At 36.3% G+C, this 25762-nt stretch overlaps 1 protein-coding gene and 1 long non-coding RNA gene across 3 annotated transcripts in view; one reads left to right on the top strand and one right to left on the bottom strand.

The window, feature by feature from the left end:
* Window positions 1–12397: 12397 nt before the first annotated feature.
* The window catches only part of LOC127527961 (uncharacterized), a 29179-nt gene continuing 15814 nt past the window's right edge, over window positions 12398–25762 (top strand). The window contains exon 1 of the long non-coding RNA XR_007935154.1: window positions 12398–13602. This is a non-coding gene — a long non-coding RNA (uncharacterized LOC127527961). The remainder of the gene's footprint in view (window positions 13603–25762) is intronic.
* Window positions 23968–25762, bottom strand: part of abhd17b (abhydrolase domain containing 17B, depalmitoylase) — a 45530-nt gene continuing 43735 nt past the window's right edge. For both annotated transcript variants that reach the window (XM_028802339.2, XM_028802340.2), the window contains exon 4: window positions 23968–25144. In XM_028802339.2, the coding sequence (XP_028658172.1) occupies window positions 24925–25144 (220 nt within the window). In that variant the 3' untranslated portion in view covers window positions 23968–24924. The remainder of the gene's footprint in view (window positions 25145–25762) is intronic.

Below are 25762 nucleotides of genomic sequence, written 5' to 3' on the forward strand. Positions count from 1 at the left end.
TATAGCCCGAGTGCTTCACCAGGTGCAGATTTATAGTGGAATGGCCAGGAGAAAGTCACTGCAATCCACATCTCAGCTTGAGTTCATGAGAATGCACACGGGAGACTCTGAAGTCAGCTGGAAGAAGATTATATGTTCTTATGAGACCAAAACTGAAATGTTTGAACACTCTGAATTATCAAAACCACACCACTTCCACCATGAAGCATCATGCTGGTGGCAGCATCATGTTGTGGGGATACTTCGCTGCAGCATGCTCTGGAAGGCTTTTAAGGGTAGAGGGTAAATTGAATGTATCAAAATGCAAAAAAAAAAAAATAATAATAATCCTGGAGGAAAAAATGATGCAGCCTTTAAGAAACCTGCACCTTGGGAGATCAGCAAGACAATCCCAAGCATAAAGCGAAAGCTACACAGGAATATCTTAAATACAACAATAATCTGTGGCTGCACTTCAGAAAGTCTATTGATGCATGGTCCCTATGCAGGCTGACAGAGTTTAAGAAAGTTTGCGAAGAAGAATGGGGAGAAGTTGCAGTGTCCAAATGTGCAAAGCTGATAGAGACCTGTCCACACAGACTTAAAGCTATCAAGGCTGCCAAAGGGGCCCTTACTAACTATTGACTTGAATGGGGTGAAATATTTTGTGTTTTAAATCTGTAATTAATTTAGACCCCATTTTGAAATTAAAGACTTTTTTTAATGTCGATCAGTCTCAAAAAAGGCACATTAAATCTGTTGTAATTCAACGATGTATTGCAATAAAAGGTGAAAATTTCCCAAGTTTGGGGATGAATATTTTTTACAGACACTCTATTTATCAAGATGAAATAAATGAAGAGCTAATTAGAAACTACAAGTAACTAGACCATAATAAACAGTTTCTTTAACAGACATGACATCACAAAACAGTGCACTGGTTCCGCCTTTACTTTTGTCTGAAATGCTTCGCACTTTAACGAATATGCAGAATTGTAAATCTCTTTTCTCATATAGACACATGTTAAAATTTTACAAGACACTTTTTTTGAAACCTTCACAGATACTAACAAAACTGTATAGGTATTTTGTAAGCACCTTAAACTGCAGATGTTTTAGACTTGTATCTCAAATACTACAACTAAGGTTCTGACTAAAGGACTTTCCAAATCATTTATATAAAGACATTAAATTTAATATCATTCTCTACAATACAGCTCCTTAGAATTCTTGAATCAATGTTGGAAGGATGACCTTTTGCTCAGAATAACAGATGAAAAGTAGAAAACCAGTTTCCAAATGAATATATTCCTCCTCAATTTGTGCTTGACATGGATTAATACAGTTTAAAATCAGATTTTCTAAATCTGTGCAGAAGTTGATTCAATGTTTTAGCCGCTAATCTCCAGCTTTCATTGCCATATGTTTTGAATTACACTTCACTGGTCACATATTTTGACTGTGCTAGTAAAAACATTGCCCATTCCAGTAGATCCTCATTCTTTTATAACCCTCTTTGAGGATATACCAGATGGTACTCACTTTCTGAATAGTCATTCTATTTCAGTTATCTTTTTTGCATCACTAGCTTGGATATCAATTTGTACTCAAATCAATAATAATTAGCATAAATTATTCACTGTATTTTTCATGGAAATAATCATAGTATGTTTAACATAAGAGTGTTTTTAGATATTAAATTGCTACATCATTGCATAAAAATCTTACAGTAAATTTAACATGAGAGTGCTTTTAAGTATTAGCTGGTTTAATGCATATGCAGTTGTAACTAATTATAAGAAGATAATTATAAGAATTATAAGAATTCAACTATGGTAAACATGCAGAACTAGTAAATTATGTTTTGTTATTATCATATTCATTCATTTATGATATTAGGCTTTAGCAAAATGCAGCTACACTTATTTATATATTTAAATGTACACATATGTTTATCCACTAAACCAAAATTTTACTTCTGGTGACAGCATATTTTCAAAATAGCCCTGTATGTAGACTGAACTTTACACTTCCAGCTTCAGGCACCTGAATGTCACAGGGTCCTGAAGCTGGAGCAGCCACAGAGGGGCTTGACACGGGAGGTCTGCAGCCAGACTCTATTGAGTTATTTACACATGTACTATATAACTTGAAATTTGAAATCATAAAGTTCAATCAACAGATGGCAGCCTGGCTTAGATGCAGCTATTTTTTTCAGTTTCCAGAGCAGTCAGAGATCTTTGACCTTTCTCTTCTGAATGTGCTTCCTACTATTGTTCCTCCAGTCTGGTAATAATTTAGCAGGTCACAGGGCACGTAACATGGACCAATTGATGAAGGCAAGGTCACTAAACTAATGGTGGTCAAGACCAGGAAATCTACCGACACTGTGATGAAACCCCAATACTGTTTTGCAATACCCAGAGTATCATCCCTTGTTCAAGTGTGTTTTCATTTTATTTAATCTTTTTGCTAATCTTAAATATTATTTTGTATATTTTGTTATGTCTTTATGAATATTGTTCTGTTTATTAATTTTAAACTGTCATATTGACCGTATATACATTTAAGTGCCTTGCTGCTTTATGTTGAATCTAAGGGTGCAGAACAACTAACACTACAGTCGTGAGGCTTCCCCAGTCTTGTCTAAGAGCACACCAGAATGTAAGAGGGTCAATGTGGCATTAGTTTCCTACTTCTGTCTTTCAGCTCCCATTAAAACTTTTTATTCTTTTAAACCGTTGCAAGTACTTTGTATTGATTCTCCAGTTTTGGACTTTGGCTTGTTAAAGAATTATAATTTGGATTTGTGAATTACCTGTGTTCTGTTTGGTTTGTCTTGTTAAGGCATACGTTTTTGAATCTATTTTTACCTTTGTTCTTTTTGTAAGTAATTTTGTAAATAAATTATATAGCTGTGTTACGGGTAAAGTCAAAAATTGGATAAACCTAGCATTACCTGGGTAAAGCTCACATTATCCAACAGACCTGAGTAAAGCTGGAATTTGAAATAACATTTTGTTAAAATCGGGCTTCATCCAGGTGAATAAACGTAAGATTACCCAGGTAAAGTTAGAAACTCATATTTATTCCAGCTTTACACAGGTCTTTTGCATAATACAAGCTTCACCCGAGTAATGCTAGGTTTATTCAATTTTTGGGCTTTACCACAACAGATACAGTATAAAGAATCATTATTTTGGTTAATGAGGGCTAGGGATTTTACATGGTTCCCCTTTTCCTTTCTTAGAAGTTTCAATAATACAGGCTGTACTTCTTTTTGCTGAGTCAGTGTAGGCTAAATGCCTGCTTCTGTTTTTAAGGGTAAGACTTATAGAGTAGTATGGTAATAAGTAGATGGGAGGTCACATCCCAGTTGCTGCCTGTGTGGAGTTTGCATGTTCTACCCATGTGGGTTTCATTTGTGTTTTCCAGGTTCCTCCCACAGTTCAAAGACATGTGGGTTATGTGGATTGGCGATGCTAAATTGGCTCTGACATGTGTGTGTTGACCCTGTGATGATTTTGCACCATGACCAGGGATTGTTCCAGCCTTGTGCCCAGCTAAGGAACTTGGGTTCCTAAATGGACTTGGGTCTAGCTTCCCACCAACCCTGCTCTTGATAAGCAGGTTTAGAAAATGAATGGATGGATGGACTCACTTTATTGTTAGGCTTTACTGAAGCCTAGATTCCTGTATTTTTGAGAGAAGCCTTGGTCTTGAGATTGTGGAGCTAATCAGACTCATAAGAAATACAAAAAACCAAGAACATAGTCAAAATAACAAAGCTAGAAATTTGTAAAAAATGTTTGAAGATTACATGCATAAAGGGTTTTAAGAATTTATTTACAAACTCAGAGAAAGGTCTATTTCACCCAAAAGTGGAACATTAGCAAAAGCTTGAAGCTTCTTAGTAATGAATGCTCAAAATGGTGACACCTACAGAAAAACAAAATGTTGACAAACTACAAACAAAAAAATACAAACAAATCAAAAAATAGAATAGAGAAAGAAAACAAATATGAAACTAAAACCTCCATACTCTAAAGTCCCAGGAAAATATTGTTAAGTTTCAGAAGAAAATGAACAAAACAAATTCATGACAGCTATATTATTTGAGGGAAAGCTCATAGAGAAATGATTAGTAATATTAAAAGAGGAAAATACACATGTCAAATTATATTGTAGTAGTGATATTAAGTATTGTTAAATAGATGTGTACAGTTAATAAAAGATGATTATTTTAAGTTTTGTCAGGTTTAGGAAATGGTTGGATGGATGAATGACTTGTGTGAATTAATAGTGCTTCTTCATATACAGTAAGTGCATTTCTTTAGCCTAAGATCTTCACTTACAAGGAAGCATTTAAAGAGAACATCGAAAAGTGGAGACTTCAGACTCCAAGGCTGGGTTCTCTGAATCCAAATGGGTTCTAAGGCACTAGCTGATATGAGAAGACTCTTTATTATTTGAATGGAAGCTACACCTTCATACTAGTAATGTCAACTTTAATAAAGACAGATGGCCAACATAGGGTTAGGAGATAGGTAACTAAAACACGCTCATTTTAAGACACCGAATAATGCAATTTATGTATATACATATGGATTATAGAAATTTACTGATAAATGTTGGAGAATGTTACTTTTACTCATCACTTAAAAAAATGAATTATGTTATATTGTTACATATTATAAAATGTAGAACACTACAAACAGTTTGTTACTTTTTCAACTTTTGTATGAAAAATTACACATTTCACTAGCCAGCATTTATTATTAAATCCAGTGACTGAAGTTGGCAAATGGCGTTTCAGCTTTATCCAGTTTTTGACCTTGGTATACCAGCAGTAAATGGTTGTTTACCAGCATATCTTGCCCCAGCCTTCAACATGAACAACCCCTAAGTTCGCCAATCCAATAAATGAATATCATCCTGATTGACATGTGAAAAGTGAACCCCCAACAATATCCCACACCCTCTCCTCCACCCACACTCTCTGATCTAGTGTACCAAAATCATTGCCCTAGGAACTCTGAGGGGGCACACCACCAGGTCAGTTAAGAAATTTTGTAAAATTTGACATGCATCACAAGGACGACCAAGGACTAAGTATCCGAAAAAAGACAGAGACTATTGGCACTTTTTTTGTTTCTAATTCAATTCTAAAACCCAAATAAGAACCTTCGTGTGTTTTATAAATACATTTGGTCCTTCATGTGCTGTGCAGTAAATAAAATCCATCTGCTTTTTCCATTCTCAATGTATGCCCCTGAAGATTAGAGGTGTGAACACTAGACCCTGCACCACCAGATACAACATATCAATAACAAATAATTGAGCTGAAAATCTCAATTTATTTATAAGTTTCTGTTACTGGATTACACACAGCACACGCTTTTCACCTTGGCTGTGTGACTGTGTCCTGCAAAGGACTGCCATACCGCCTAACATGCAATGCTGCTACAATAATCACTGAATCCCAGTGTCCCTAAATTAGGACAATTAAAATTACCCATCAGCACTTGCACTTTTAAGTGTATACCTATCTTTTTTTTTCATTCCACTCCACATGCTTTTTTTTTTTGGTTGGGAATAAAGTAAGGTATATCTGGTTTTTTTTAAGTCACACAGGTATTTTTATTTTAGTCAAGTTAAGTATTGCATTACATTACATGTTACTTTAAAAAGTAATCTGAGTACATAATGCACATTACTTTTTAACTTGAATTCATATCAACATAAAAGATGGGACACAAAACAGATGAGACAGACAAATGTACCGCAGAAAGTGTTGGTGATTCTCCGTTTGTTTACAAATTTTCTAGATTTCCATGGTTTTTTGTAATCTTTTTGTTTAGTGTTTTACTTTTTACGTTTGAGCATGATGTCATAGTCATCCCAGTCTTGCTCAAATTCAAAGCCTTGGATGGGTAGGAGATAAGTTATGTTGAAATTTAAGGTTTTTGTTTCCAATTTAGCTGAAAACTTATATAATTTAGTTTACCTGATACTGCTATGAGATTGTTAAACATGAGGAAGGAGGTCTTTAGGTGACTGCTTTACTAACTACTTACAGTTTTACGATACCAAGTCTTCTGTTGCATGTTTGAGTGAAGAACTTTGGAGTGCACTATTTTTCTTTGCCTCATGATCTTTTATCCATGTTTTGGTGTTTTCTTCCTTAGCTTATCATTAGGCTCTATACTGTGTCTTCTGCAACTTCAAAGGGAAAAAGCGGAACTCTTTAGTACCAAATTTTAGGCACCAAAGTTCCCTTCTTGAAGTAATGCTGTTTTTCAGTATACTCAGACTAAGCTCAATCACTGGCACAGTGCTTGGCTTGGAAGGGCAGATCGTAGAGCTATTTCAGGGCGCCCAGCTCTAAGGCTCTATGGAGAGTAGCTTTGAGGTTCAATATGAGTTTGTGAGCTTTTTGCTCCCTAGTGAATGTTAGACTCATCCTCAAAAACAGTGCATTGTTTGCTTTCAGCTACAAAGAGCCAGAAGAGATGCATGCACCTAGTTTCAATGAAAGGTTGTTGCCTCTGGTGATTGGTCCAAGGTTCCTCTCAGTTACAGATTCAGTGCCTGCTTATGGGTGCCTCCTTTTGTCCAACAGTGTCAGCCAGAGTTCAAGTAGCTCTTACATGCTTAAAATTGAATGTCGTTTAGGGCGTGTTTTCTTTTGAATGAGTCTCTGCAGAGGTGTCAGTTCAACCTTGATTTATACCATTATTATCAGATGAAGTACAGCGCTGACCAAAGTGTTAGTAGACAGCAGTTTAGCCATTCAATTTTACGTTCATTCTGGAATGCAGCTGGTTTGTGGCTGGCTTTACTCATTTTTGATATGTCCACTTTCTTAAACAGGCCTTGTGTACCACAGAAAGTCTAGCAAAATGGGGCAATGCCCATTTTGTTCTACAGCAGAAGGATAATGCTACAATGGCACATAATTACAAAATATAGGTAACTGAAAAATGTTGCCTGGGGTGACTAATCTTCTGCCACAAAATGCAGATACATAGGATCAGAATTTGGAGCAAGCAACATGGATTGATTCTGCTTTGTGTCAATGGTACACAACCTGTTATATTAAGGAGTAAGGTTAGAGGAGAATGACAAGACTGGTTAAGATGAAAGGCCATGTCAATTACATGATCTTTTCCAATAATCTTCAATTGTAGACTTCATTTACATAATTTTAGTGAGTCAGGGACAGTGCCAGTGCTCTCCTATAATTTACAATGGTATAGTGTGATATACCCAGTGATTCATTCCAACTTGTCTGTGACTTGTCTCAACAAAATTAAACACGTTTAATTTGTGTCTTAGGTCATAGGGCCAGGCTGTGTGAGCATAAGAGGTGACAACCGATGACTGCTCACTTAGAGTTACAATGCATATAATAAAGTGGCAAACAATAAGGAACGCAGGTGTTTTGGAAGTCTTATGTTTTATATACAGCAATGAAATGGAAAAAACAAAAACAGGGCAGAAACTGAGGCTGAACTCTCCATACCAGTGCACCCATCACATAGGAAATGGCCGTGTTAGGCATCACGTTAATGGTGGTCAGACAAATTGGTGAGCTTGAGGCACTTAGAAAAATTAAAACTGATGGAAAGTCATCACAGAGCTATATAAGTTGACACTGCCAGTGATTTCTTATAATTTAAATTAACATACTCAGATGACAAGATCATCAACTGTAGTCATCAAGTTTGGCATCCCCTCTGACTTGAAGTCGTATAATGTGTAATGTGACATCGACTTAACAGAAAGGCAAAATTACACGCAAATAAAGAGCTGTTTATGGCAGTAGTATGCAAAACTGCTTCTCTGAATGCACAACATGTCAGATATTGAAGCAGATTGGTTACATTAGTGGTAGAATGTGCTAGTTTCTATTCCTATCTGGTATGAACAGGAGGATAAGGCTACACTGGCACACAATCATGAAAAATAGACTGAAAACTGGAAAAATGTTGCCTGGTCTGACAGATCTTCTGCTATGAAATGAAGATGGCAGGGTCACAATTTGTAGTAAGCAACATGGATCCATTCTGCTTTGTGTCAATGATACATGCTGATGGTAGTTGTACATTGGTGTAGGAATGTCGTAAAATATTTGCAATGACTGAGTGATTATATCAAATCAATATGGACCAAGGGAAAACTATTTAAGGGTTATTTCTAGAACACTATTGAATGCATGTGTTTGAGTAGCTGGTCTTCATTCATCACAAAGCATCCCTACCATCACATTGGATCACCATTGTCCAGACAGGTTAACCAAAGATGCTATTTTTAAGGCATTTCACACAATCGTGTCCTGGACAACTGTGGTACCTATATGAGGATACCATTCATTGACATTAGTTCAACTTCAGGGAGCTTGACCTTAGCAATTCACTCTGTAGTTGGATACTGGATTTCCTGACCAACAGACCATAGTCTATTAGGTTAGACAACCACTTTCTCACCCCTGATCCTGATGTAATCATTAAGTTTGCTGATGACACCATGATAGTAGGCCTAATCAGTGACGAGGATGAGTCACCCTTTGTGGTGGACATCCGGGGCTCCTACCCAACTGGGATGCCTGGGTAACAGAAAGACTGGGGGAAAGAACACATACAGGGCATTATCTCCTCTGGAGTGGTAGATGGCAGCCCCCTCGGGTTGCAGCAGTGCTTTGGACTCCCACAGTCTTCCATGGGAGTTGGAATTCAGCACAACCCTGTGTGTTCTGTGGGTGCCACCAGGGGGTGCTGCTTCCAGTAACGCTAACAGGCCACTGGAAGTATTACCAGGTGCAGGATAAAAGAAGCCTGTTGCCACTGCTCCGAGAGCCAGAGTAGGGAGGTGGAGGACAGAACTTGCTGGAGGAGGAGTGGAAGTGGAAAAGAAAAAAGACAAAGTTCTGTTTATTTGACTATGATTGCTGTACTATGCTTTGGTGCTGGTGGGAAACGAAAGGAAAGAGTTTCCAACACCTCAATAAAAGTCTGTGTTGTTCTGGATTTGTGCCTGGTGTATGTCTGTGTCACGTTTGGGGGGCTGGTGCGCCCCCCTGGTGGCCACACCTACAAAGAAGAGGCCCAGCATCTAACGAAATGGTGTTCAAACAATGGCCCAACTTTGAAAATAATGAAAACCAAGGAACTCATTGTGGACAGTCCATAGGCTGCGGACACACCCCCATCTTCATCAACAGGACTGTGGTTGAGCATGTCTCCAGCCTTAAATTCTGGGAGTTCACATTTACACCCTGGTCAAGAAGGCAGAGAAATATCTTTAGTTTCTGAGGAGGTTGAGGAAAGTCCAACTGACTAGTCAGATTCTAGTGAATTTCAACCACTGCACCATCAAGAGTATTCTAATCAATTGTATCAGAATATGGTAACTGCATACTCTCAGATAGACTGGAACTCTCTGCAGCAGGAAGTGAAAGCTTCCCAGCATATATGGTGTCTCTTTAACTACCATTGTGGACCTTCAGTGCAATCAGTGCCTGCAGGGGGTGTGTAGCATCATTGTGGACCTCTCTCACTCCAGTCAAGGTCTGTGTTCACGTTTACATTCTGGGAAGTGCTACAGTAGCCTACTTGCCAGAACAAGCAGGCTCAGGAACACCTTCTACCCTTTAGTTGTCAACCTACCGATCCCAAAATTAAAGTACTAGGCCAGCCCTACCCTTCCCACCTCATCTTAAAGCCATACATGTACACCCTTGGATTATTTAACTATCACTAATCACTCTACATATACTCTTGTCTGTACATATCCCTCACTACTGTATATATTTAAATGTATCTGATTACTTCCAGTTAATTACTATTTCCACTTCTGGTTAGATGCAAAATTGCATTTCATTGTCATGGTACAGGTACTGTCTTCAGTGACAATAAAGCTGATCTAAATAAATCTAATCAAAAGAATTCTGGCTGTTGTGGAGCCAAAATTGTTCCTGCCTGGGGCACATTACATGTAGCTATTATGTTACTCCTGTTAAATGAAGATCTATACAGTTGTTAACATCAAATAGTATATGCAAACACAACAAAATTACAATCAATATTAAATTTCTGTTCAGATAGTGACTATGGCTGGATTTGGGTGTTTCACTTTAGTAACACTGTATTGGCCACATAAAAATGCATAAGAATCCAAATATCTCAAATCAGCTCTGCTGGAAATAATTCAGCACTTACAAGTGTTTTTATGATCCCAGTGGGATGACATAGAAATAAGGTTGATTTGACACTGCTGACTTTGCTTTCCTGGGAAAGAGGGGGAGTGGAAGCTCCTTTCTTGACACATATTCAAGTGGTCAACTCACCCAAGCATCAACTTAATGATTTGTTTACTGTGCCCTTTGCCCTGTAAGTGGCTGTTGTCCTCTTGTCATAGGGGTTCTCACGATTTGTTGGGTACACTTCACTAAGCCACTTTTATAACAGACTTTAATAAGACACATTGGTCTAGTGTTGCAGAAGAAAGGCTTCCTTTGAGGAAGTAGCACCCATATACTAATAATCGTAAAAAGAGTTATGAGAAAGACCTAATAAGGCATTGTTTAGGATATAGCTTAAATTACCCTCTTTTGTCAAACTTTCTGTGTATTTTTACTGGCTCTGACCTCCATTACATTGAATTGGACAAAGCAGGTCCTAAAAATGGATGTTTCTTTGTTAATCCCTGTAAAGGCAGCATATTTCACATCCCCATGTACTTTGTGGTAATTACTCTCAGTGAGTAGTGTCAAAATGCAGAGCTCTAATAAAGGTACAGCAGTGTTATTTTAGGGTTGACCGTAACAAAATCATTTTGTCAAGGAACAGAGAAGCTGTTGGTGATAAGGTTAAATCTTGTAACACAAAATGTTGGGAAAATGCAAGTGCAATATGAGGCAGGAACAGAGTGGTGGGGTTGACTGCATAGATCACTGTTTTTAATCTATTTGTTTTTCTTTTATACTTTCTCATATATGAAGTATAGGGAAAGCAATGTAATCGTCCAAAAATTCAATTTTGAAATTTTAATGAATGTCGACGTTTTAGACTTCCCTGAGTACGAAAATACCATTTTTGGAATTATGTGTGTGTCTGTGTGTGTGTGTGTGTGTGTATATGTAACATGATAACCTGAGTACGCTTTTGTTTAGGTCAACCAAATTTTGCATACAAGTATTAGGTACAAAACATAGATTTCTATCAACTTTTGAGCTATTTCCTCTAACCAGAAGTGGTACTTTTTTATTCATGCAGCTGCAGAGTCTGATTTATTCAACTTTACTTTTATAATAATTGTTCTATATATTATTATTTTGATTTCATTTGTTGTTGATGGTTCTTTAATATACATAATATAAAACTACAATAATTGTCTTGCAGTTTACTCCTCAAATATCCATCCCCATATCTGAGTATACAAGAAAATCTGGGGGGATGATGAGTAGTGCTATACTAAAAAAATAAAATGAGCCATCCTGTGAGAATAGATTACTACACTCTAAAAGCTACTTAAAGCTGACAGCAGGAATGGTTGTTGGCTCCATTAGAACATGAGAACGATCTAGACGAGAACAGGCCATTCAGCCCAACAAAGCTCGCCAGTCCTATCCACCTTATTTCTTCTAAAAAACATCAAATGTAATTTTGAAAGTCTTACTGTCTACCACACTACTTGGTAGCTTATTCCATATTTCTATGGTTCTCTGTGTAAATAAAAACCTTCCTAATGTTTGTGTGAAACTTACCCTTAACAAGTTTCCAGCTGTGTCCCCGTGTTCTTGATGAACTCATTTTAAAATAACAGTCTCAATTCACTGTACTAATTCCCTTCAAAATTTTAAACACTTCAATCACATCACCTCTTAATATTTTCACATAAACTGAAAAGGTTCAGTTCTTTTAATCTTTCTTCATAATTCATCCCCTGTAATCCTGGTATCCACCTGGTTGCTCTTCTCTGGACTTTTTCTGGTGCTGCTATGTCCTTTTTGTAGCCTGGAGACCAAAGCTACACACAATACTCCAGATCAAGCCTCACCCGTGTGTTATAAAGCTTCACCATAGCCCCCTCTCTACTCTACACATCGTGCTATATAGCCTAACATTCTGCTAGGCTATATATTTTTAATGGCTTCTGAAGCTACATGTTGAACTTCTAGGTATTATTGTTTGTAGTTATTGTTTAACCGAGTAATATGCTGATTTCACTGTGAACCACCACAAATATATACAGTGGTGTGAAAAACTATTTGCCCCCTTCCTGATTTCTTATTCTTTTGCATATTTGTCACACAAAATGTTTCTGATCATCAAACACATTTAACCATTAGTCAAATATAACACAAGTAAACACAAAATGCAGTTTGTAAATGGTGGTTTTTATTATTTAGGGAGAAAAAAAAATCCAGACCTACATGGCCCTGTGTGAAAAAGTAATTGCCCCCTGAACCTAATAACTGGTTCGGCCACCCTTAGCAGCAATAACTGCAATCAAGCGTTTACGATAACTTGCAATGAGTCTTTTACAGCGCTCTGGAGGAATTTTGGCCCACTCATCTTTGCAAAATTGTTGTAATTCAGCTTTATTTGAGGGTTTTCTAGCATGAACCGCCTTTTTAAGGTCATGCCATAGCATCTCAATTGGATTCAGGTCAGGACTTTGACTAGGCCACTCCAAAGTCTTCATTTTGTTTTTCTTCAGCCATTCAGAGGTGGATTTGCTGGTGTGTTTTGGGTCATTGTCCTGTTGCAGCACCCAAGATCGCTTCAGCTTGAGTTGACGAACAGATGGCCGGACATTCTCCTTCAGGATTTTTTGGTAGACAGTAGAATTCATGGTTCCATCTATCACAGCAAGCCTTCCAGGTCCTGAAGCAGCAAAACAACCCCAGACCATCACACTACCACCACCATATTTTACTGTTGGTATGATGTTCTTTTTCTGAAATGCTGTGTTCCTTTTACGTCAGATGTAACGGGACATTTGCCTTCCAAAAAGTTCAACTTTTGACTCATCAGTCCACAAGGTATTTTCCCAAAAGTCTTGGCAATCATTGAGATGTTTCTTAGCAAAATTGAGACGAGCCCTAATGTTCTTTTTGCTTAACAGTGGTTTGCGTCTTGGAAATCTGCCATGCAGGCCGTTTTTTGCCCAGTCTCTTTCTTATCGTGGAGTCGTGAACACTGACCTTAATTGAGGCAAGTGAGGCCTGCAGTTCTTTAGACGTTGTCCTGGGGTCTTTTGTGACCTCTCGGATGAGTCGTCTCTGCGCTCTTGGGGTAATTTTGGTCGGCCGGCCACTCCTGGGAAGGTTCACCACTGTTCCATGTTTTTGCCATTTGTGGATAATGGCTCTCACTGTGGTTCGCTGGAGTCCCAAAGCTTTAGAAATGGCTTTATAACCTTTACCAGACTGATAGATCTCAATTACTTCTGTTCTCATTTGTTCCTGAATTTCTTTGGATCTTGGCATGATGTCTAGCTTTTGAGGTGCTTTTGGTCTACTTCTCTGTGTCAGGCAGCTCCTATTTAAGTGATTTCTTGATTGAAACAGGTGTGGCAGTAATCAGGCCTGGGGGTGGCTACGGAAATTGAACTCGGGTGTGATACACCACAGTTAGGTTATTTTTTAACAAGGGGGCAATTACTTTTTCACACAGGGCCATGTAGGTTTGGATTTTTTTTCTCCCTAAATAATAAACACCATCATTTAAAAACTGCATTTTGTGTTTACTTGTGTTATATTTGACTAATGGTTAAATGTGTTTTATGATCAGAAACATTTTGTGTGACAAACATGCAAAAGAATAAGAAATCAGGAAGGGGGCAAATAGTTTTTCACACCACTGTAGATGACACACAGCTTTACTTATCTATAGCACCTGATGACACTGAAGCTCTGGGCTCTCTGATCGATTGTCTATCTTATATGTATAGTAATATTCTTAAGCTTAATAAGGAAAAACAGAAATCTTTGTTGTTGGCAAATATTGAAATAGTGAGGGTGTTAGAAATAAATTTTATCCTTTAGCATTAAAAGTCAAAGCAGACGTATTTAAGTTTAATCATGGCCTCTGACCTAAACATCAAATCACACAGATTACTAGGACTGCATTTTTTCATTTAAAGAACATTACAAAGCATATACCTCTATATAACATTGCAAGATGCTGAGAAAGTATGCTGAGAAGTGAATTCACACTTTTGTTTTTAATTAACTAGATTACTGTAATGCACTCCTAATAGGATTACATAAGAAAGACATCAATTGGTTGCAATTAAATCAAAATTCAGCAGCAAGAATCGTAAGCAGGAAAAGAAAATTTAAGCGCACCTCACCGGTTTTGGCAATGTTACATTGGTTACCTGTGTTCTTTAAATATTACTATTGTTATATAATGCTGTAAATAATCTTGCCTCTTATATTCCCAGTCGTAAAGTTAAATCTTCGATTAATGGTTTGTTTATCATTCCAAGATAAGGAGTGGTGAAGTAGCTTTTTGCCGTTATGCACCAAAAATTTGGAATACTTTACCGAGAGAATATGCTAGGCTAACCCCATGGAATATTTAAAAAAAAAACTCTAAAACTCACTTTTTTAAATTTGGATCTTCCATTGCAGAATGTTAATTGTATTTCTAATAGATTATATTTGAATATAAATATATGTTGCATTTATTTGCAATAATTTTTAATTTCTACTTTTCTCTGCTCTCTTTTCTGTAAGCTCCACCACCACCAAAGTACTGTGCAGCTGCCTGTAATGTTTGAATGAAAGCAAGCACTCTAGCTGTTTAATGAGGCTCACTGCATTATATCTTTTAGGATGAAGTTTTAAAAAAACAATTAGAAATGACCTAAGTACATTTAGGTTAAGTAGAATGCCCCGTGGGGGCTTTTGACCTTGGAACCCCTGGAGGTTTTGTTTTTTTTTTCTCCAGCATCTCACCAGCTGTTTTTATTTTTCTGTCCTCCTTGTCTTCCTTGGCCACCTGACCATTTCATCAGACTTATCATTAGAGACTTGAAGACACATCTATAATTAAGAACTCTAGTTTATCTAGGACTTGTGTTAGAGCGCTAAAACATTAGATAAATTATGACCAGAACAGAGAATTCGAACCAACAAGTTCTACTCTCCACCACACTACAATTTATTCCACATGTCTATGGTTATTTGCAAAAAGAAAAACTTTATCACATTTGTGTGAAATATGTTCTTCAGTTTCCAACCATGTCTCCATGTTCTTATTGCTGAATTTAAGTAATGACTGAAATCTACGTTGTAATTTCCTTCAAAAAAATTTGTAATTTCTTTTCATAACTTTAATCACTTCAGTCATATCTCTTCTTAATTTCTGTTTGCTCAGAACTGAAAAGGTATGATTCCTTCAATTCCTTCTCATAGCTCATACCTCTCAGTCCTGGAATCAGCCTAGTTGTTCTTCTCTGAACTTTCTCTAATGCTGCTATGTCACTTTCTAATATGGAGATATACACAAGTCTATCTGTGTTACGTAAGTGAGTTTAATTTATTCTTACTGATTTTGGTGTACCATTTATTCATTCATATTGTTATCTACTTTCAATTTGCTTTTCTTTTCTTGAAACTTTTTACTTTGATATCTTATAGAGTACTTTGAGCTCTATTCCCTGCACGAAAATGTGCTATAAAAATAAATGCTGTTGTTCAGTCTTTGTGTTTGTCTCAATTTGTTTGTTTTGGCCTTTTCTCTCCTCCTGAGTGAGGGCTGGCAGAATTGCTAGAGTCAGGTACAGACATGATTAACTCATTATGTCTTTCAATTTCCAGTATTTTAATGGCTCCAACTTGACAACGGTAAATCATTTGGCCATGACAATAAAAAAGAGTATGATGATTATGGTAAAAAAGCAGACTAAGAATAAGTGAACTTCTGATTGGATAAGTGGGTGCTCTTGCAGACATTGAACAGTGGGTAGATTTCCTGGATGCTCCTGACCAGCATGCAGTTTAAATACACACTTGTGACAAACAGCGTCAATTGGCAACAATCATAGCAAAAATAACATAACATTCTCAAAACATATTAGGCCAATTCGGTGTTATGGGAGGTCTCCTAACAGCCCTGCTCAGGATGCTAGTCCATTAAGTACAATGCATAAAATTCAGCAATGACTAAAAAGGAACGTGGGTGTTTTGGACCTCACAAACAGAAAAGAAGCTTGTCTATCTGATGTCTTGTGTTTTACATACCACGACAGAATAGGAAAAAGATCAAAAAGGCTGAGATTGTGACTGAACTTGCTGTAGCTGTTAACCTTTCGGTCAGTGCTGGCGCCATCAGGCAGCACAGTATTAGTTGCTAGAAAAACAGGCGATCAATCACTAAATGTGACATGGGCAGCAATTTTCAGTAATTTCGATTAACACAGTCTGGCAAAGTTGACAAATCTGACTAGAAGTCGTGCAATGTGATATCTGCCTTAGTTAAAAAGTGGCATTAGTCACGGCTAAACTGGATACTTTGCGGAACTCTGTCTTAAAGTTTGTCCATGAATCCAAATTTTCTCTTGTTTTGTTAGATCTGCTATTTATTTTAAAGGTGACATGTATTGCTCCCCTTTTGCTTCTTTAGTGTTTAATATATTTATTATTTTTTCCTGTCATAATTAAACTGTTAAAACGTTAAGGCCTAAAATTTGGCAAGAAAAATATACTTTATTCTGTCCAATGTGTTTGTATTTTTACATCATCAAGGGTTTGCCTGTAATTTCTGTTTGGAGGCCAAATGTCACTTTTTTACTCCGAGGACTCGACTTCCAATATTGCCAAATCAGCATTAACACTTAAGCATTATCTTCCACTCTAAATTACCATTTCATGTTCACTTAACTACTCTAAATTAAGAAATACAGCAAATATTAAGGCATCCTGGGTAGGATACTGGAAAATTCTGACAATGTAGTATAGTGGCTAAGGCACTAGAATTAAAACTCCAAACCTGTCGCTTCATTTCCCATTTTTGATGGACTCTTGTGACCCAGAAATGATCACTTAAACTGCCTGTGCACCTTTTGTAAAAAAAATAATGTAAACAATCGTAACATATTTTGAACTTGATAGTTACCTTGGAGAGAGTCACTTCCCAGAAACCCAACAAAAATTAAACATATTCAAAGCAGACCAGTGGTTTCAGACTCCGGTCCTGGAGGGCCACAAAGTTTTCACTCTAACTCATTTCTTAATTAGTGACTTGTTTTTGCTAATTAACTTCTTTGGAATTAATTTTAATTGACTTGTTCTTGAAAACACAGACCCCTCAATTGTTTCTTTTTCCTTAATTAGAATTCAAACAATAATGAGATGCAAAATGAGCCAAAACATGATCAGCAAACTGTGCCCATCATACAATATCTGAAAATAAAGAAAGATGAAGGAATGCTGATCTGTTCAGGTCCACAAAATATTTTAACAGTGCTCTTAGAAAAGAGACAAATCTATATTTTTGGAAATGTAGGCCATTGCACAATGAGAGCAGCAACAATCCATGGAATTAAAGAACGGGTTTAATTAACAAGAATCAGAGCCTAATTAAGCAACTGGCCGGAGTGAAATTGGTTGGAGTTTGAGGCCTCGACTTAGTTGGTCTTCTGTTGGCTCACTCACTTCACATTTCATTTCTGTTTGGGGACCATTTATGGAAAGAAATGAAGCGATTCGGAGGAACGATGAAGAAATTCAGGTTATCAAATCTTAAAAAACAAGTCAATTAAAATGAAAGGAAAAGGAATTAATTAGCAACAGGTCACCAATTAAGAAAAGGGTTAGAATGGAAACCTGTACCGGAGTTTGAAACCACTGTTGTAGACAGTTTAGAATCCCACTGCATAATTGATAAAAGCTTCTGCATTTGTGCCAGACACTTCAATTTCAGGGTCATCCATCCATCCATCCTCCAACCCACTATATCCTAACTACAGGGTCAAGGGAGTCTGCTGGAGTCAATCCCAGCCAACACAGGCCGCAAGGCAGGAAACAAACCCCAGGCAGGGCGCCAGCCCACCGCTGGGCGCACACACACGAGGGACAATTTAGGAGCACCAATGCACCTAACCTGCATGTCTTTGGACTGTGGGAGGAAACCGGAGTACCCGGACGAAACCCATGCAGACACGGGGAGAACATGCAAACTCCACGCAGGGAGGACCCGGGAAGTGAACCCAGGTCTCCTAACTGCGAGGCAGCAGTGCTACCCACTGCATCACAGTGCCACCCATTTCAGGATCAAGAAGAAATTAAAACAGTACCTGTCACTGGCAACACCAGTTAAATGGTTGTTCTTCCATGTAAGAGAGAAGAGAACTTGCTGCTTGGACAGTGAGTGCATGGCACTTATTAATGTTAAGATTAGATACAATCTTTCATCTAGCTTGGCACTGTACTTTTTTAAATGGATTGTTAAATTTAAGATCTGTTGTCATTGCAAACCTGAGTGTCAGCTCATCTTAACTGCGAGGGTTTCAAATTTGTGTTTTATGTCCATGTGGTTCATTTCTGATTCATTCTCTGTATATAAGCTCTCTTTGTTATGTTCCACATGTTTTGTGGGTGATCCCCCAAGAGGCGGGGCCACCAGGAACTGCCCTCCACCAATCATTGTGAGTGCTTTTCGGAGTGGTGAGTTCATGTTTTGCTTATACTTAATCATTAGCCGTGTATTTACCATGTAACACAATGTAATGCTGTGGTTAAGCAATCAATTGTAATTGTTATTCCACAATTTATATACTGTACATACATACTTATAAAAATTGTGGAAAAACAATTACAATCGAGAACTTAATTATAGTGTTACACAGTAAATACAAGGTAATAACACCTAGTTACTCTGTAATTATACAAGTAATTACATGGTAAGTGCAGCATATTAGGGACACCTAATCCAAAGTGATACCCTACAATTTTATAACAAAACATTCGTAAAGATTTCACAAACAAATTCACAGAACAAAGTACTAATCTGTGGTTCTTTTAATTCTTTCATTTTTTCTTAAAATTAGAACTTATAAGATTAAATGACAGGGAGAAATACTCTAAGCTCAAGCCCAGTGCTGTCCTGCTTCCATTTGACCTTCCATGATTCCTCTTGAGACGATGAGCAATATATCCTCAAAGAAATAACAGAGGAGTCCTTATGCATATACACTATGTACAGGAGCATCCCATTTTCTTCTTGCCTCTAAATTAAGGCAATTCTCATACACAACAACAAAAGAATGAACATGCATTTGTAGAATACATTTTATTTGTTAGGGTAATTTTTATTTTTATTTTTTTTTTTTACAAATACAATGCACAGATTTTTAATATTGTACATGCTAATTAATATCATTTTAAGTGGCATTTTACCTGAACTGTTGAAATAGATTCCAGTAACTAAATAATCTTAAATACATGCAAGATTGTGCCTTACATCTTTTGTGAGGTATCCTGTATAAATGCTCCCAGATATATTAAGTGATATTAAAATCCATGCCTGCAGAGAGAACACTGAATCCAGTTTAATCTTTAAGAAGGCTGCCCCATCGTCTTAAAGGTTACATTCTGCTACATTTTTTAAATAACATCTTTCATTTGCTAGATTGCCATTTGGGATGTAAATCCAATAGTGACCTTTTTGTCAATTTTCACCTTTTTAAACATTCCTTAAATGGCAATTTATTTTTAGCATGTCTCATCTCAAGTGTCTTATACAACACAGAGTGTTGGGGCAGCACAAATGCTGCTTATTTGAGAGTATTGCACAACATCTCAGCATGGCATTAAGGACAGAAGAGTGTCACAAAACTAAACCTAAGATATTCAACTTTTTCCTTTTTACTCAAAATGTTCTGTAGGAAAACAGCACTAAAAATACACACAAGCCTCCTTTACAAGAAGATGAGAAATCTAGCCAACAAGAAAATGCCATTCAAGTCCATTAAATGTGTTTGGTTTTCTAGCAGCTAAAATTGTCCCAATACCTTATCAGATACTTTTATAAAGCTGTCAGGGTTTCTTCTGCTTTAAGTAAAGTAAGAGAATTTTTGATAAGTGGAATGAGGTAATGCTGGTGGTAATTATTTTAAAAGAAATAATGAAAAAAAAAAAAAAAAACACATGGAAAATAATGTCCATTAATTCAGTTGCTTTTAGCTGCTTTTTCTATACCTGACCTTGGAATGCTTACACATGCTTCATGTCAATGGGCTTTTTTGTAATCAGCATGGGTTATTTCCAAAACAATTTCTCAAGTGGCCATTCACTTAACTACAAATAAAACTGATAATTGAGAATACATGTATGGGTGCTTCCAGTTTTGAAAATTATACTTAAGTTTGTCATGTTATACAAGTTGGTCGTTAAACATTTTAGAAATACGAAAATGTTCAGCATTATGTACATATGGGTTTCTGTCTCGGTGGATGTGAATGTTGGGCTATCTAGCAGTTCTAAATTAGCCTCATACAAGCGAGTCCTGCAATGGCTGCAATCCTGACTAGGGTTGGTTTCTGCTTTGAGCGCAGAGCTGCTGCTAATGGCTCCAGTAACTCACCATAAGCAGATTTCAGAATGTGATGGCATGTAGCAGCTCCATAGTTTTAACTTTCACACAAAATTAAAATGAACCTAATTCCCAGCTGGGTAGCTTGATGATGAAAGTTTTCTTATTTGCTAACAAAACAAATTAAGTTTAGTTTACTCACTCAAGGTGAAACTTTTTGCAACTGTTTAGTCTGCATCTATGTGGACTTCAGCTACCTTAGGTCCTATAAACTTCCACTTGAATTATTGGTACAGACCTTGAACTCTTTAAATGATACAATAGTGCAAGTAAAGAAAAATTTGTATAAAAAAAAATTCAAACTTATGTAAAGATGCTGAATGATAAGTTTGGCATTTTCAACTCAGCTAGTTTTTCATTATCATAGAATGGATTAATTTGCCACAGAAAAAGGTCTACTTACGTGTATAAAATTCGATAAAAATTTAAAAAAACAAATACCGTGCTTGTTCTTGCAAGGGATCTAAAGGGCAATGGTCCAAATGTAAAAACATAAGCCTTAAAAATTTACAGAGTATATCCACTTTGGAGGGGCAAAGGTTTTAATTTCAGAAAACAAGCTTGCCATGTTCCTGAGTTGTATTAGGTCAGCAAAAGGAAATCAGAAGTAATAAATGGTACAAAGGATTCTTGGCACTGTTTCTCCTGAGGTAAGGATATGTTCCTGTTCACAGTGACCATCTGGGGTGGAGTTCTCATGTATATAATTAAGTAAACCATGCACATATCAGAGGCTGTTTAGCGGGACATTGCTATACTACTTCTTCATTGTAGGACAAATCATTGGTATAAAATGACAGCTTACTTGTTTAAGTCCTGAGAAAAGTCTTACTCTAAGCGCTCAAATCACTCTAAGAACAACAATGACAAGCCCAGCATTCACAAAACATGTGGGTGAAAAGATTTCTGCATTGGGGACAGGAAATGAGGTAAAGGAAAAAAAAATTGGGGTGGTCTCCCCTAGGCTTTCTTGTATACTCAGATATGGGGATGGATATTTGAGGAGTAAACTGCAAGACAATGATTATATTTTTATATTATATACATTAAAGAACCATCAACAAGAAATCAAATCCAATTAATATATTGAACAATTATTATAAAAGTAAAGTTGAATAAATCGGACTCTGCAGCTACATGAATAAAACGTAAAGTACCACTTCTGGTTAACGGAAATAGCCTAAATATTGAGAGAAATCTACGTTTTGTACCTAATACTTGTGTGCAAAATTTGGTTGACCTAAGTGAAAACGTACTCAAGTTATTGTGTTTATATTTATATATATATATATATATATATATATATATATATATATATATATATATATATATATATATATATATATATATATATATATATATATACACACACACACACACACACACACAATTTCAAAAATGGTATTTTTGGACTCTTGGAGGTCTAAAAATATAGAGATTCATCAAACTCTCGAAATAGAATTTTTGGAGGATTCCAACACTTTCCCTATACTTCTTATACGAGAAAATCATGGAGGTCTAAAACGGCGAGATTCATCAAAATCTTGACATAGAATTTTTGGACGATTATAATGCTTTCCCTAAACAAGAAAGTAATGAACCAAAACTCACAAAAAGTATTTTATTTCTTCCCCCAAAAACACTGTTGATACATGGTCTTACATGTTAAGCAATCTCAAAGTGTGGATCAATACTCAAGAATGTTCTTGGGTTAAAAATAATTTTAAGGCTTTTGTTTTCACATTTGGATCAATGCCCAGTAGGCTCAATTTTAAACTTAAAAAAAATTAATAGTCATCCTCTTGAAGTTTTTAAGCAATGCTACACTTAAGAACACAATTTCCTTTGCTAAATTAAAAAATACTAAAGTTATCCTTTAAATATATTGCCTCAACCAAGGATAGGGGCTAAAGGCATGAAACCACATCTCTTTACTTTTAAAGATCTGTGTTTTCCTGACAAACATTAAAGCAATATTCTCTCAACTCAAATGCCTAATTACCCTGTAGACAAACCTTACTTTGATTTAATTGGTCTATACCAAACAAACAAACAAACATTTTAAAATAACTAAAAAAAAAAAAAGATATTTTTGACTTTCTGGTACTTTTAAACAAGATTTCAATGATGATTATCTTTAAATACACTGCAGGTGTTAATAACAGTCTGGTGGTTTTTATTCCATGTAACCACCTGTCTCTGTTCAATCTTCATACCTGTTCATAATTTTCATGGACAGGAGAGCAAGGCACAGCCAAGGCTTCGAGAGTGTCAAGTATGGGAATTTCATGGTTGCATCTCTGCTGGTAAGCAGATAGTGTCATCAGTCTCAGATCTATATTGTGCAACGCAATGGGTCACAACAGAGTGTGATGTGGAAAGGATGTAAATTGGCACTGCCAAATCGGAGGTCATGATACTCCTGGAAAATGTGGCCTGTTCCCACCAGGAGAGGAACGACCAGCTGCTGTGGTGTTGAAGTACTTTGAGGTTGTGTTTACAATTAAAAGTGAGGGTTGAGAGATTGCGAGAATAACTAGCAAAACTGGTACAATGGAAGCAGTTTTACTCACATTGTACCAGACAGGAGTGGTGACATGAGATTTCAGTTTACCTGTACATCTACATCCCTATCCAAACCTAGATTTGTGAGCTCTTCTCACTGAACAAAAGTTATTGTAAGGACAAAAGGTTTTAGATGAAGTTTCTGCACAGGATTGCCAGGCTGAAACTCTGTGATAGGGTTAGGAGCTCAACAATACGGAGTGACCTCTGAGGAGAAGCATTTCTTTCTTCATAGGAAGTGGAGCCTACTGAAGTTAGGATGTTTCTGGACAACTCCTGTGTGAGGTTTACTAGGCATAGCCCTTAGGAGAAGACTGAGGGATATACGCAGAACAGTCTGAATGGTTCTCTGTCTCCCTCAACTATGTATCTGGAACTCAGGAGGAGTTGAATTATGGTGCTAGGGAAAGGATAGCCTGGTCAGCATAGCTCATCATGTTGCTATAATGATCTTCACCAGGAAAAGTGGAATGAAAATGAGGATGACAACATGCTTTTCATTTTTTTTAATTCTAGATCTTTTTTCAAAGGTATTATGAAACTATCATACTAAAGAGTTTTCAGTTACTCAGTATAGTTGGCATAATAGTGATCCCAAAAAAAACCTTTAATTTAAATTAAGTCAGACACCTCTTGTTTGTAGCTGACATGACTTGATTCATATTTCATATTCATACTCATTAACTAATGGGTGGTTTGTTGAGCACTTTAAACTTTATAATAATGTGAACAGCCCCATGTAAAAAAGTTATAGATCGCATATTCACATTAGACATTGTATTGAGTTTAAAAATGAATAAATTTATCACTTAAATAATCTTTCAGATTTCTATTTATTAGTGTTTTTTTCTTTTAAATGCAAAGCACCTTCAGTAAGGCTACCTGTACACACGCACACACAAACGTAAAAATTAAAATTTTCTACACAGATTAAGAAACTAACATTTTTTGCTATTCACCCAATTTAAACAAAAAACAAACTGTACACTTATGTATGCATAATACACAGGAAGAATGCAAAATAAAAATATTATAAAGTACAAATACTAAATATTTACAAATTCAAAAGGGAGATATTTTCTCATTAACCTCTACAAGGTAAACTGCATAATAAGGCTTTTTAAATTAGCCACACCTAAGAACAATCACAATTGAATTTTAAACATCTGAGCAGTCTTCATTTGCATTTCCTAACAAACCATGCTTTGTATGTTGCAAAAGCACAAAACAAGGCTTGAAATAAAAATCCCACGCCCAGTAGTTAATTAATCCAGCACTCAAGTGTTTTAAGAAATACAACAAAACTTACTACTTAATGAAATTTATAAATGTAAACATTAACTTAAAAAAGTTACAGCTTTTGAGATGTTTTAAAAAAGGTTTCCATATAAATGTATTTCTCATTTGCTGAACATTTGGCAACACTTGCACAGCAGTTTTCTGAATTAATATTATTATAGCAAGTTCAAATAGGAGTACTACTACATAATGGACATTTACATTTGGAAGTATTAAAAATTGAGAAAAAATAACTAAGTAAACATATTAGTTACAGGGGAAACCGCATGATATTCCAAAAAATAATTGCTAAAATTTGCAAATCATACCCTGTACATTTCTAGAAGGCAGCAAACATGATCTGCAAAACAAATTTGAAAAGTTATCATTTTATTAGCCAATCTAGAAATTAGGGAAAAGAAAAATAAACAAAAAAAACCAAAACAAAAACAAAAGCTATATTCACAAAGTTATGGAAATGCCAATGGTCCATTTACAAATGTTTTAATTCATGAGAGACAAACTGTTTTAATCTCTCAAGATACTGTCCATACAGCTCCACGTCATTATGGCCGGCTCCTTCTACCCACAGAGGCTCCACTGGTCTCTGGCATCGTTCATAGAGTGCAAGGCCATGTGAAAAGTCTATAACTTCATCTTCAGTTCCATGGATAATTAATACTGGAGATGTAATCTTAGATATTTTGTCAATGCTGTTTAAAAAGAAATACATAAATGAAAAAAACATTTGTGAAAACAGCAAAATACAGTAAACATTCAGCTTGCAGGAATGTGAAATCAATCAGTCCTTCTTGCACATACATTGGATGGAAAAATATCATCAATCCATCCATCCAAAGAAATAAAATAACATTTACTTCAATCATCATTATAATTCTTTGTATAGCCGAGTTATTCTACTTCAACAGTTTCCCCAAACTTAATCAATTTACTGGAGACATGTTTTTAAGTAACATTCCTCCCAGAAGTATATTTTTATGCATTACTTACCCATATAGTTTGTATTGATAACTGAACAAAATGTTTACCTATACCTCCATTCTGCAATAATCTGATAAACTAGTCATCCAAAAATCTCATGTTACTAGTATTACATAATCCTAATGTTGAGTCATGTATATGTGTGCCACTGTGAGCATACAACTGGATATTTTCACTAAAACATTGTTAAATAAGCCACTTCCAGGAAAACTCTCTCAGGAACAAAAATGGAATGCACTCATGCACCCAGCATTTGAATTGAAGACCCAACGACACACGTCTCCTTCTCATTCATTGGTTGCACTTCAGTCCAGTAACAACTTGTGCAT

The sequence above is a fragment of the Erpetoichthys calabaricus genome, chromosome 5 (genome assembly GCF_900747795.2).
Source record: "Erpetoichthys calabaricus chromosome 5, fErpCal1.3, whole genome shotgun sequence".
Lineage (NCBI taxonomy): Eukaryota > Metazoa > Chordata > Cladistia > Polypteriformes > Polypteridae > Erpetoichthys > Erpetoichthys calabaricus.